The sequence below is a fragment of the Lissotriton helveticus genome, chromosome 1_1 (genome assembly GCF_964261635.1).
Source record: "Lissotriton helveticus chromosome 1_1, aLisHel1.1, whole genome shotgun sequence".
Classification (NCBI taxonomy): Eukaryota; Metazoa; Chordata; class Amphibia; order Caudata; family Salamandridae; genus Lissotriton; species Lissotriton helveticus.
Genome location: NC_136057.1, coordinates 463,195,669 through 463,210,208, shown reverse-complemented (window position 1 = coordinate 463,210,208; position 14,540 = coordinate 463,195,669). Strand labels below are relative to the sequence as shown.

The window sequence follows — 14,540 nt, the reverse complement described above, 5'->3', positions numbered from 1 at the left end:
AGTCATGTGCCTGGTCCTCGTCCTAAGTTAGTGGTGACCCCAAAATCATCACCTCCCTCATTGTTTTTTGCATTTCCAAGCTCACTTTTGTTGGGGCTATTTGCTTTTCAGCATGTAAATGAAGATTTACAAGCGTTGTGATGTTTTCAAATGAGTAATGGTTGTTACTAGAAAGGTGTACTGCTATTGGGGTACAGGTCAATTAAAAGTGATATTGACGATGACTAAGGGGTAAAGCAAAGAATAAGAATTATTGGTTTATGTGATGTCATAACAAGTGTCTAGTGCAGTGGGGGCTGATGTGTTATGTTCCTTCCTAATGACAAGTCCCTAGTGGCACAGTGTTTTATATTGTGTGGTCTAAAAGTGTTTTACATGCTATACTTATTGTCTATTATGTTTTGATGTGTATATATAATATATGTATAACCTTGTGTGTTAGTGTGTCACTAGTGCATTTGTGTGTGTTGCGCAAACGCTTTACATATAAGTTGGACTGCTTTGCCAAGCTACCAAAGGGATGAGCAGGGGTTATCTGGAGTGTGTAACTCCGTTCCCTTGACTAGAGTGGTGGGTTCTCCCTGGCTTGGATGTATGCCCTAGCCAACCAGAAACCCCATTTCTAACACCCATCCACCCAGCATATCACCTACAGTGTGTGACAAATGGTCCACACTACCCATACACAGTACTTCCCTTCTAGGATCACAATAGACCCCAGAGTCTTTACAAAATTTCTTGCTATCATGGGAAAAGCTTACCTCAACAAACAGAGGGTCATGGCATTTCAGCAGCTGTTATCTCTTTTTCAGCCGACTCACCCAGTGCCAGTAGGGATGATAGCATCATTCATAGCAAATATGCCGCTCTCCAGATTACACATGCACCCTCTCCAAGAATGCCTTGCTACTGAATGGTTGCAAGTAGAAAGTTCACTTGAAGATAGTGTTGATAAAGGCTGGTACTCTGTGCTCTCTGTATTGGTGGAACACCATCAACCTACTACTAGACAGGGCTTTTTTGGATCCTCTTCCAAATTTTTTGTTTTTATTACGCATATGCAAATTTGGAGTTTACAAATAGGGATTCTTTATAGGTCTCGGCTAGAAACGCGCTGAAAGCGCGTTCTCGCCAGAGAACTATAGTCGGCGTCTCAGCAGTTTGAAGACGACGAAGTGAGACAAGATCTGGCCGCGCGCAGCGTTTTTCCATAGGATAACGTTGTGCGCGCGTCCCGGTCTGGTCTCCACAGCATTGCATGGCAGTCCGGATCGCGTCGCGCGCCTCTCTGGAATGCAGGGGGAGTCTGCATACCAACGCACAGCGCTGATAAACAGGCAGGCGCAGGCTTTTTTTTTTTGTGTCGAATGGCCCCCCCTCTTGCGCGGCACCCGCTTCCTGTCTGACGTCACTGCACGCGCACAGATACCACTCTCTGCGCTCCTCAAGCGCAGCTGGAACCGGACAACTTGTTCTTTCTGGCTCGCTGGGTCTCTCTCTCGCTGAAGGCCTCGTAATGGAATTCATTTTTCATATGGTTTTGTCTGTGTTTAATCCTTAAAACACAAGCAATCACTGGCAGTGGCGCAAGGCTAATATCTTGTTTTTAAACTTGTTGAAAGATGCGGAAGATGCTTTCCTTCTCTCACCCTCACCTCTCCCCCAAAAACACACAAGGTGCTCTCTCGGGACCCGATCTCCCATGTCAGTGCTTTAGTGGATGGAAAAGGTGGTGGTGTCTCCAAAAGGCGTATTTAGGTGTAACTAGGTGTACCAATGCTTGTTAGCACAGATTTTTGTTCTATTTCTCATGAAGGAGTAACTCACTTTCTTCCTGTCACATCACTTCATGTCGTTTCATTTACTGGGAGTGCGGAGCACTGGCAGGACCCGCCCAACTTAAAGCCATGCCATGCTCTGCTTCTTCCTACTTATTTTCGGTTACCGGGCCCCTGGGTTGGTTCCAGCAACAGCAGGAGACAGGTGTGGGTGTGCCTTACGGCTCTCACTCAGAGAATGCAGCGGTGGGTACACTCTTTGCACCAAGTGGGGGCATCTGGAAGGCTGAGGACTGCTACAGCTTCACAAAGCTAGCCACGTGGTCTCTAGGTTCTGAAGTGGGGCGGGTGTAAACTCGGGACCCCCCTCCCACACCTGCTATCACCCCATACTCTCTCACCCTGGAGTTATCGAATCCTGGCATCTCTTGAGTGACTCTCCCATGCCAGTTTACACTTGCTCGTGTTGTTAGCGGAGGGCTTGCTGTACTGCACCGTGTCTCCTAGCAGAGCCAGCATGGGCTTGGGGCATAATTAGTCGTGTGCTCTGCGCCAAACCCCAAAAGGGGTATCTGTGCCAGTTTACAGTTGTCGCCTGTAGGGGGTATGATAGAAGTTCATTAGTGGGAAGGCGCACCTGCTCGCTGGACTTTCCCACACCGCCATCTCGTGATGACTTCTTCGCCCACTTTAGAATGAAGTACCCCAGGGCAAGAGTGGCACGTATGACCTTTTAAAGTGCCCCATGGAGCACGCAGTGCATACGAAGAGTGGGAGCTGGTTCCTGCCCTGTTGAAATGACCGTTGGCACTGCCAACTTTGTACCATGGCACACAAATGCAAGGGTATCTCCACACAGATTCGAGTGAGAACTGGGTAGGAAAGGTGGCCAGCAGGACTTCATTTCCTGATATACAAGCCCATTGGCACTGCCAGGATCCCCCGGCACAAGAATCACAGACGTGCCAGCTGATTAGTTATTACTTTGAAGTGTCAGAAAGGCTGTAGGGAGGGGCTCCGTCCGTAATGCCCCTTGCCCATCACTAGACACCTCTGCCAGCTAGAGACGTGCCTCCCTTCATGGAGCTGGCGCCTGGGCTGTCGTGGTGACCCCGCGCCCACCCTCATGGTTCCCGAAGACTGTGGTCGCAGGCTTGTTCCAGCCACGGAGCTGGTGGGCACTTGTGCACGTCCTCCTCGGCGGGCTTGGCATCCGCTGGGCCCTGGTAGACGTCTCTGCTTATTCTAAGCTGGCACTGCTACATTCTCAAGTGCCGCGAAGCAGCTCCCGGCTGCACGTGGCACTATACCGAAGGAATGATATAAACGGGCGCAGTAAGGAGAGGGCTGAAATGGTGATCTGGTGGGGCCAGAGATGCCCCGTGACATTGTGTCTTTGCGTGTGGCAATGCCGAGGGCACCCTTTCCAGGAGGTGGGTATCAGCGGAGAGGGCAGAGGCATCTGCGCCAGGGTTACAGGGAGCTCAGGAGAAGGGAACCTGAGCTCCCCACTGACGTCCTCCGTTTTTACGACTTTTCTTACTTTTTGGCCTCGCTGTTTCTTTTTAGGCGCTCCGAGACCCCCGTGTGCCATGTAACACTATGTACAATTAAATGTAGTTATTAACCTGTTGCTAATGCCTGCCTGTGCCTCATTCAGTCCCTCCACCTTTTCTCTGACTGCCTCCTTCTCACGACATGCAGCGAAGCCCCCACAGTGCCCACCTCTCATGTGTCTCTCCCCTGTGCGCAGCACGCGTCTCACTGTGCGCTATAACAATACTTTCCCCCAAAGGTATCCTCTCGTTCTCTCCTTCAGGTTCATAATTCCTCTTCTCGCTAATTATCCTCCCTCTCCGCCTCCACCTTTATTCCTTGTTCCCTTCTCCACCTGCACTGCTTTTATCCCCCCACCCCTCTAACGTTTTCTTGCAAATTAAAAAAAAAATTAATGCAAAGCATTGTCATTTACAATGCCAGTAACTCAAACTTTAATGCTGCGAGACCTATTGCATTACAAATGCTTGTTTAATAATGCTTAGAAATATGAAATGTTTTAATTTTTTCAAAGTCAGTGTTTGGTAAAGCACATGTTTTTATGTTTTTCAAGCTATCCACGGAAAGAACTTGGTGGCCATCCTCCACCTACTAGTAGCCTTGGCTATGCACTTCCGGGCTCCCATTAGGCTACCTGAGCACGCCACAGTGCAGGTGGTTGTTGTAAAGGTAAGTTAGATATTTTCTTATTTTTAAGGTATGTTTAATTTTACATATTTAAGATTTTTTTATCTGTTTTGCTGCTCCTAAGTACCTCCATTAGTTAATAAAAACGTTATTTTTTTTTACATTTACCATAATTTACGAAATTTCACTCATAACCTTTGTATTGAGAATCAATACTTGTTGAATTGTGGAAATTTGATGCAGGTAACTAGTGTACTTATTGATTAGTATTTCCAAATTGCCATTACTTCAAAACATGTTTCCTCGGTAAACAGAAGTAATTTGCGGGACTACAAAGGGCCAATGGTAGATAAACCTTTGTCAGGTTGCCACTGATTTAGGCCGGCATCAGAGGTCCCAAATGAGGTCTTTGATGCATCATCTCAAAAAAGGAGATACGTGCATGTAGAGCTGTGCAGCTAGAAGAGTGCTTTTTTCTGTTGGTTGGCACCCATCACCCTGCTGCAACCATAATATGGAACACAGGGGATGAGTGTGATGGGGTGTGGGGGATTTTGGGGGTGATATTTACAAGTGGCTAGTAGACCCTTGTCCACACATAATTTGTTTATAAAGCTGTTTGGTACAATGGCACCTCAAAGACAGCAGGGCCACTGGATACCTGGCTCATCCACGGCAGGAACACGGAGCCAGCAGGGGAGACTGGTACGTTTGTGATTGAATCTGTCCATGATGCTTATGGCCTCGAAAGCCCATTGTGAGGTCTTTACATGCAGTCTTAAGGTCAGTCAGTGGTTATTGGGCAGTGTCACTAGCGGGAAGTATTGATTTCCATTAGGGTCAGGCTACTGCCGCCATTACTAATTCACTCCAAATAAATAACCAAGCTACCTACTCCCTGTGGGTATTTGACTCCCCGGGGTAGTGAAGTATAGCAGTCAAGGATTTCTGTAAGACATGGTAGGTGTGGGAAGCGCTGCTTCAACATGACACCGTAAATAAAAAAGAATAAACTCACTATACAGTCGATGCTATAGCATCAAAGAAGAATAGAAATCTAACCAGTACCTAAAAGGAACAGGTAAAAAAATTTGAAGAATAGAAAACCACCAGTGCTTACACCCTGTAGAGCTAAGATATAACACCAAATGTATTCATAGTATAGACGTGCAAAGTGTTGCATTTTCAGTTGATGATTCCTGTTGCCAAAGTTATCCAATGAGTGAGCCTCTGAGAGCTCTTGACAATTTCTGGTATCCTCCATTTTACTACAGTGATTGTATAGTACCGTTCAGGTAATGAAACTGAGGCAACAGACAACGTACTGTACCTAGCTTGCCGTTATTTTTCTGGGCCCTGGGTGAAAACTGGACTACTGAATGGGCAACACAAGCAGATGCTATGTTTTCAGGTCGTAAATGGTTTAAAAAGAAACAAAAACAAGCATTTACAATGCAATGGTTTCGCCTTTGGAAAAGTTTGAGCTATTGGCATTGTAAATGACAACATTTTTATTTATGTGTTGGTTTTGAAAATAGATAAATACCTTGGAGATGCCCAGTACGGGTATCTCACAGGGAAAAAAGCCAGGACGGGATCCCAAGGCAAGCGCCGAGATGCCTACGGGTAATCGAGCGCTATATAAGAACGCATAATAATAATAATAATAATTTACAATGCCAATAGCTTAATCTCTTGCAAATACGAGACCTACTGCATTTGCACCCACACAGAGCAACACACAGAGCCACATGCACCCACACAGACAGAACCACACACACACACAGAACCACACACACAGACAGAACCACACACACAGACAGAACCACAGACACACACACACACACACAGACAGAACCACAGACACACACACACACAGACAGAAACACACACACAGACAGAACCACAGACACACACACAGACAGAACCAGACACACACACAGACAGAACCACAGACACACACACACACAGACAGAACCACAGAGACACACACAGACAGAACCACACACACACAGACAGAACCACACACACACACACACAGACAGAACCACAGACACACACACACAGACAGAACCACACACACACACAGACAGAACCACAGACACACACACAGACAGAACCACAGACACACACACAGACAGAACCACAGACACACACACAGACAGAACCACACACACAGACAGAACCACACACACACACACACACACACACAGACAGAACCACACACACACACACACACACACACACACACAGAGACAGAACCACACACACACACACAGAGACAGAACCCGCACGGACGCAGACAGAAAAGCAAACACAGAAAGGGCACACCACACAGACTCTCACTAGCAGGCAGGCACGGGCAACAGAAAAGTACAGGGAAAGAGACAGACGGATACACGAACAACCAGCGCCGGAACACACCGTGCCGGAAGTGGAAGGTCCACTCTCCCCCCTGACCAGCATCCCGGAAGCAGACGGCCCCTCCGATACTGTCTATGTGTCCCCTGGCCCCTGTGGCAGCAGCGGCGCCATCCTAAATCACATATGTGACCATTTCTGGGAGGTTTGGATTTCAACCAATAGGAAGCCTATTTGTGAAAATGAGGGTTAACAAGTACATTATGGTCAACTGTTGCCTACTCTGAATTATGCAGACGCACTTGTGCCCGCCTTCTTAGGACTTCTAATAATAACCTTATTGCCCGTGCCAACAAAGGCCTAACTTCAGAATGAGACATCTGACCTTCCTGGCCTCTTTATCATATTTTAGATCCGCGGACCAGGACGCCTTGAATAGTTTGCTCAACCAACACGTTGACATGCTTGCTGCAGTCTGGCGTCACCTTCTCTCGTCATCACAATGCCAGCCTTTGTACACCGTCGAGTCTGCGTGCGTGACACCTCAACCCCCCCTCCACTTTGTAGACAGAAACCACACATATGCACAGAGACACACTCAGAAACAACCTAAAGCACACACAGAATCACATACACTGAAACATACTGCCACACATGCACACAGAGTCAAACACACAGACAAAAACAACGCACACGGAGGGATACCGACACACACATAGAAACAAAAATGCAGGCGCACAGACGCAGACAGAAAAGCAAACACAGAAAGGGCACACCACACAGACTCTCACTAGCAGGAAGGCACGGGCAACAGAAAAGTACAGGGAAAGAGACAGACGGATACACGAACAACCAGCGCCGGAACACACCGTGCCGGAAATGGTAGGTCCACTCTCCCCCCTGACCAACATCCCGGAAGCAGACGGCCCCTCCGATACTGTCTATGTGTCCCCCCGCCCCTGTGACCAGAGATCGACAGAAAGTAGCAAGTCCGTGGCCACTGCGTGCGTGACACCTCAACCCCCCCCCCCTCCACTTTGTAGACAGAAACCACACATATGCACAGAGACACACTCGGAAACAACCTCAAGCACACACAGAATCACATACACTGAAACATACTGCCACGCATGCACACAGAGTCAAACACACAGACAAAAACAACGCACACGGAGGGATACCGACACACACATATAGAAACAAAAATGCAGGCGCATGGACGCAGACAGAAAAGCAAACACAGAAAGGGCACACCACACAGACTCTCACTAGCAGGCAGGCACGGGCAACAGAAAAGTACAGGGAAAGAGACAGACGGATACACGAACAACCAGCGCCGGAACACACCGTGCCGGAAATGGAAGGTCCACTCTCCCCCCTGACCAGCATCCCGGAAGCACACGGCCCCTCCGATACTGTCTATGTGTCCCCCCGCCCCTGTGACCAGAGATCAACAAAAAGTAGCAAGTCTGTGGCCATTAACGGCTACAATGGAGTAAAGAGTCACATGCCGAAAGAGTCATTGAGGTTAAGGGAAGAAGCAAAGGCCGAGGTCCGAGAATCCGCCTCCGCCATCTTTCTTGCAGCTTGCTCCCGTCCGCGCGGTTTGTGAGTCACTGTCTGACGCTCTGCGTATCACGCACCCGCACAGTCGTGTTTTCTGATTGGTGAATGCTCTTGTCCATCATCGATTGGAACTATATGACACGCTCTTTAACGCGAGGCAGTTCTGAGTACTAGCACATTGAGATTGCATGATCTAGCCACCCAGTATTATTCGAATGCGCCTCCTTGTTTCTGGAGCCAGGGAGGAATGCAGAGATACTTACTGGAACTCACAGCACGCCCAATAGTAGGTGAAACAGAAAACTAACAACTTTGGAAATTAAAAAGAACAAGCATTTGCAAGTGGGGCGGGAACGGGCACACGGACAGCGGGAGGGGAGCACTCACCAGGACTTCTTCCGGCGGCGGTCGGCCTGGAGGAATGACCCCAAAAAAACTTTAAAAAATAAATAAATAAACCACCGCCGCATGACGATCGCAAAGGGGCGGGATGAGTAAAAATCGCGGGAACGCCCACCAATCTGTTCGCAGAATGACGAGCAGATCTCTCTTCCAATGGCTAGCCTCCATTATTGGAGCTAGCCAATGGAAAAAGAGGGTGGGACAACACACACATACTGTAAACATTAGATTTCGCCTGCGCCGAAAAGCTGCGCGGTGCGCAGCTTTCGACAGGCGAAACCTAAAAAGAGAACTTCAACTCTATTCAGTGCACTACTTATATCTCATTCTACACCTCTCTCGATATATCCTCTACCTCCACTCTGACTCATCCCAAACATCAATGTACTACTATGATCTCCCTAATAACCTTTCTAGGCTCTTTCCTTCTCTATCCCACTTTGGACTTATCCCACACCTCAGTTTAGTACTATGATCTCCCAAATTAACTAACAGACTCACATGTACACCATTCGAATTAACAACTTTTATTTCCCTATACCAACCCACCACTAATCCATTTTGGGTTTCGGAGTAGCGCGCTACTTCCCGAAAACCACTGGGGAAGTAAAGGCTATATAAATAAAACTACAATTGCATCTAAATATTTCCACACAACTTTAAAACTTTTGTTAGTTAACGAAAAGTATTTCAAAGGCTGCATGTATCATAAAAACTAACTATAATGTGTAAAATTACCAGCACCATCAAACTATATAATTGGAACATGTCTTTAAAACGGACTAAATGGCTGGGACCACTGCAACCATGCAGCTTTCGCATCACGAACGACATAGCTATATACATAGGTAAATACTAGAGCAACTCTTCTTCACCTGTTTGTCTTCTTTAAATGTCTGAGCGTTGAATTGACAGCTACTAGGAAAACGCACGCAGTTACCAGGAACTGCAGAATAAATCAGGATCGGTTTTCCTTAGGAATCACACACCTCGGCGTTTGTTGCTTATCCAGTCATGCACACTTCTCGGCATCACGCTGGCAGTAAGTAGACCCTGCCCGCCCGGGCTTCCGTTTGTTGTAGCCTGATGCTTCCACGGAGGCATGGAAAGACAGGCAGTTCAAACTGTTTGAAGAGCGGGACATTCGAGTGCTGCGGCAGGCAACAAGGCACACTGCCTTGAAACCAGGACCAGCGTGCGGCTGAGTGGATGTCTTCCGGAGCAGTGGTGATGTCTCTTCCGGTTAAGCAGCATGGGTATTTTGGAAGAAGCTTTTTTCTAACCATAACCAATCTCACTATTGGGACAGTAAACTGCAAAAATCCTTGTATTACTCTCATCAGCGTGTTAATCTGGGTTTATCCAGGTTTCTCGGAACCGCATTTTGAAGTTGGTTAGCAATCGATGTTAAAGTTTAACCCTTGTACGTATGGATGGATTCATAATAACAGTGCTGTTTTAAAAAAATCAAGCTCGCTCACGTCCTTCATTTAGGATGAAAGCACAGATTAATAATGTATTTAAACGAAGAGAAGGTGGAGAAACGTACTGCCTGTCCCTGTCATGTCCGCCGCTTAGGACAGGCCGACCAGCTGGGAGGATTGACATGCGCAGTGTAGTAAGGCATAACCTGTGTAATCGATACCACGTTGGTTGGTGTCGGGACGTTTGGAGAATCCATATTGTATCATGGCATCCAGAAGAGCTTTGCACTTTGTAGTCAAAGTGGGAGACAGAACTCGGACTGCTACATTTTACAGGGAGCTGCTAGGCATGAAGGTAGGGAGGGAGGGAAGGTAACAAGAGCAAATCTAGTAAAAGGTGATCATGAAAGTATATATAATGCCAAATTGAAGCCTGTCAAGCGTTGCACACACTTCAAGTGAATCTAATGTAGATCACTTTATACCAGAAGAATAGTCGTTTTTTCTTGCATTCATCTCATGTTTCTGTAGTTGACTGTCTTGGGTGGGGCTTGCGTCATCTTTGACATGCGGAAGGGATTAATATGCTATATGCAGTGGTCGAAGTGCATTAAAAAGATATGGAAGCTGATGCTTTGTACAAAGGGACCGGGGTGAGTGAGCATGGAGACAAAGGTGTCGCTAAAAACCCCAAAATATTATATATATTTTTTCTTTTCTCACTTTCAGGTAAGGACCTATACAACAAGTCAGGTCCCGGGCCGCGCTGTGATTGGCTGATGTCACGGGGGTGTCCCGGGCCGGCAGCCAATCACAGCGCGGCCCAGGAATGACGTCACGGGGGTGTCCCGGGCCGGCAGCCAATCGCAGCGCGGCCCGGGACAAAGGGGCGGGGCTTAAAAAAAGCACCAGAAACGCCCCCGAATCGCGTTTTCGAGAGAAAGCGCGATTGACAGCCTCTGTCTCCCAATGGCTAGCCTCCATTTATGGAGCTAGCCAATTGGAAACAGAGGCGGTCCAAACATCCCTACTGAAGACAAAAGTTTTCGATCTGGGAGGGGCAAGCCCCTCGCCAGGTCGAAACCTAAAAATTGGCTCTGAAACTCCCCACCTAATCAAGGAGGTAGTAGCAAAAGCAAATTCCAAGAGTTTCGGTCTCCATTTCCAGGTGGCTACAAAGGCTCCAGTAGTTGGTGTGGTAGGGCACATTTCCATTGAGACCACTTACGAACCCAACTTGTCTCACGGGTTTCCACAAAAAGTCAGATGTAATAGGTTGAACACAACTGTGGAGGTCTGTGTCTCTGAAAAGGCTAGTCATGGTTAGGTTTCCCTCTTGAAGTGGGCAGCACTGGGTCGCCTAGCAGTACCAGTCTCAAATGGGAATCGAAACTTGAGTTTCAGATCCAATTCTGGGTTCAGACCACAGAAACTTTATATGTGGCATCTGGAAAGAAGGTGCAAATTGTGTCAGATTCACAACAACTCGATGCTACGAGCAGGAACCAACCTCACACCAGGGGTGTGAATGCAGAAAACCCCTGGACTATGCTGGGGCTGGACAGAACAGACAAGTGGGCATACCGTTGGCACTAGGTAGCCTGAGACAATTCAAGCACATAATGTATGATGCAGGCAAGCATTATTGCAGCTCGGTGACCCAAATTGTTAATGGAAATTCCTGGACTGGCTACATGTGATCCTACCAACATGGAGCGTCCAGGCTACTCAACTCCGAAGTACTATGCAACATGAGTGTGATTCATCTCTTGAGAAAAAATCTTTATTCGTCTAGGATCTTTAAATGTTAGAGCACATGAGCACAAGTGTTGAAAACACTCTCAGAGCAAAGTAAGCAGAAACAGGCAAGCACTCAGGGATATACAATAAGAGGGGTGTGAATGTAAGTAGTATATGATGTTACACCATGTTAGAACTGTATTGTTCTTCCAGTCCTCCTGTCCATCAGATACGTTTTTGCAGCTTCAACAAAATACAGCCCAGTTACAGACCCCCTGTACCCACTGGCCTATCACAGGCAGTGGCGGCTCCTTCGCTAAGGTGGAGGAGCATAGCCTCACTGCCAGAAAGCAGCATGGTGGACTTGGCCCTTTTTTGCAGGGTCATCCCTGAACTTTTTACCTTCCTCCTCTATTTTGTCTGACCTGTTTTTGTTGGTTATTTGACTCTGGGCACTTTACCACTGCTGATCAGTGCTAAAGTGCATATGCTCTCACTATTATAAATTAATGCATGTATTAGTGATTCCATGATTGGCTTATTTGGTTTACTGGTCAGACCCTAGTACAGTGAACTGGGTGTGCCCTGGGCTTGTAAATCAAATGCTGCTAGTGGGCCTGCAGCACTGGTTGTGCCACACACAGAAGCAGCCTGTAAAAATGTGTCCATTGCAGAGCCTGTGTGCAGTCTGGTACTGTCATGCTGACTGGGTAAGTGCACCCATTTGCCAGTCCCTAAACCTTCCCTTTTCTTCATATCAGACACCCCTATGGTTGACCCAATGGCAGGGTGCATTGTAAGTATAAGGTAGGACATGCCGTGGTGTGTGTGGCATGTCCGAATAGTGAATCACAGCCATTTTTGTTTTTCACTATTGCAAGGATCCCTGTTCTCCATAGGCCAGAATGGGCAGTTAGAATATTACATTTTATAATCCTAACTTAAATCAGGGAACATGGTAGAAATTAGAGTTTAGTATGCCTGAACTCAGAATGATAAAATACATCTTTTTTAGTGAAGTTGGTTTTAACATTCTGTGTTTGAAAATACCACTTTTAGAAAGTAGGTATTAACTATCCAGGCCTGCCTCTGCTAGGTTGTGTATTCATTGTCTGGAGTTTGAGTGACAGGGCTGGGGGATTCCAGGAGACAGGGTGAGTCCGCCCAGTGGTGAATAGATAGATCTGCATCTAGATGGGTGTGAGGAGTTGCACCTGGGACCTGAATAGGATTGTGCCTGCCCCCCACATTGCTGGCTCCACCCCCTGTGGTGCATCTGATGTCTCTGCCCTGCACTGTGAAAGTAGAGAAGGAATCCTGTCAACAAAGTGCTCCAGGGCTGTGCTTTCCCTCCACAACACTGGCTCCACCTCCTGCGGGCCGTCTTATGTTTCTGCTCTGCACTATGAAAGGAAAGAAGGAGTCATGTAAACAGAGTGCTCCCGAACTGGTTTGGACTGGGCAAAGGCCCCTCTGCCCTCAGAGGACAAAGGATTTTGGGGTATAAATATTGGGACCCTGATCGCAAGAAATTAGATCACTTTTGGACTACAAGAAGAAACATTTACTGAGGAGAGGAACCTGAAGAAACTGAGGAGGGACTATCCCCAAGCTGAAGTGATGCTTAGGGGATTGGCCTGCAGTGGTTGCCTTACTGCCAAAGAGAGGAGAAAGGGACTTTGTGTACTTTGCTTTCAACTTGTAAAGGATCTCCAAGGGCTTGGAAAAGAGCTTGCCTCCTGCTGACGTCTCAGGGACAACAGACTTCACCCCCCAGCTCCCCAGAGTTCTTTGGTAGTGCCTGCTGCTGTTTTGGGCCTTCTGAGGGACTGCGTGTCGCAAGGAGCTGGACGCGCGACTCAACGAAAACGAAGCGTGTCGCTGCTGCTGCCATCGCACTTCTGAACAAGGGTGTTGCCGCTGGAGTTGTCGCACTGCACCACATCGAGAGAAGAGTCTCGCAACGAGGAAGAAGCGAGTCGCTGTTTCTGCCGTCGCACTTCTGGACAAAGGTGTCGCCGCTGGAACTGTCGCATTGCACTGCATCTAGGAAAGCGCCTTGCATCCCTCGAGAAGCGTGCCGCCGTCGGTGCTGCTACCATCACATTTCTGAACAAGGATGTGGCTGCTGTAGTTGTCGCATCATGCGAACCTTCACGCAAACGTGGGAGAAGAGTGCCGCAGCTGAAGCTGTTGCCTTCGCACTTCTGAACAAGACTGTCGCCGGTGCAGTCCACGCATCGAACCGAGAACTTCTCGCATCCCCGGAGAAGCATTCAGCATCTGGAAGATCTTCACATCTTTATTTCTTTGCACCTGAACTTTGCCGCATTTCCCTCGCTGCGACATTGCTTGTCGTGGAAGCGCAACGCTTCGTAAGGTACATTGACGCAAAGTGTCGCATCTTAAGAACTGAACTGAAGTGAACTAAGCTAGAACTACCATCTTAAAGTAACAGTATTGAGTATTTTTGTCATTGATGGTCTTGTGGTAAATCTATATAAAGTATACTTATTTTTTATATAAAACCTTGTGTGGTGTCCCTCTGTAGTGTTGTCACTGGGTTACTGTATGTGGTCACAAATGTTTTAAACACTGTCTCTGTGATAAGCCTGTTTGCTCGTGCCAAGCTACCAAGGGGGTGAGCAGGGGTTATTTTAGGAGTGTAATCCCCTTATCCTGACTAGAGCCAATGGTCCCTATTTGTCACAAGGACCTACCTGTGCCAACTAGAGACCCCCAAATCTAACAGCACAAGAAAGGAAAAATGTAAATGATAATAACTGAATGTTATCATTTTATTTTGTCCTCCTGCTGTGGCAGTGCGTCAGGGGACGGGGCGGAGCTGCAGGGGAGGAGTGGTAGAACACTGCTGTGCTCAATGACTGTTTGGTCAGCCCTCTCAGGCCGCCCAAAACAGTCATGAGCACTTTCCCTCTTCTCCATGCAGGCTTTATTACAGCCTGAATGGAGAACATGCCAACCCCAAAAGCTCCTAGCTGAGCGCTGTTAGGGTGCTCAGACCAATCACAGCGCTGCATTGTAGCATTGTGATTGGCTTAGGGGTGGGAGCCCGGCTGGCTGC

At 47.6% G+C, this 14,540-nt stretch overlaps 1 protein-coding gene across 3 annotated transcripts in view; it reads left to right on the top strand.

The window, feature by feature from the left end:
• PARVB (parvin beta) overlaps positions 1-14,540 on the top strand; it is a 604,437-nt gene that overhangs the window by 363,365 nt on the left and 226,532 nt on the right. For all 3 annotated transcript variants that reach the window (XM_078673859.1, XM_078673861.1, XM_078673860.1), the window contains exon 6: positions 3,889-4,004. In XM_078673859.1, the coding sequence (XP_078529985.1) occupies positions 3,889-4,004 (116 nt within the window). The remainder of the gene's footprint in view (positions 1-3,888; positions 4,005-14,540) is intronic.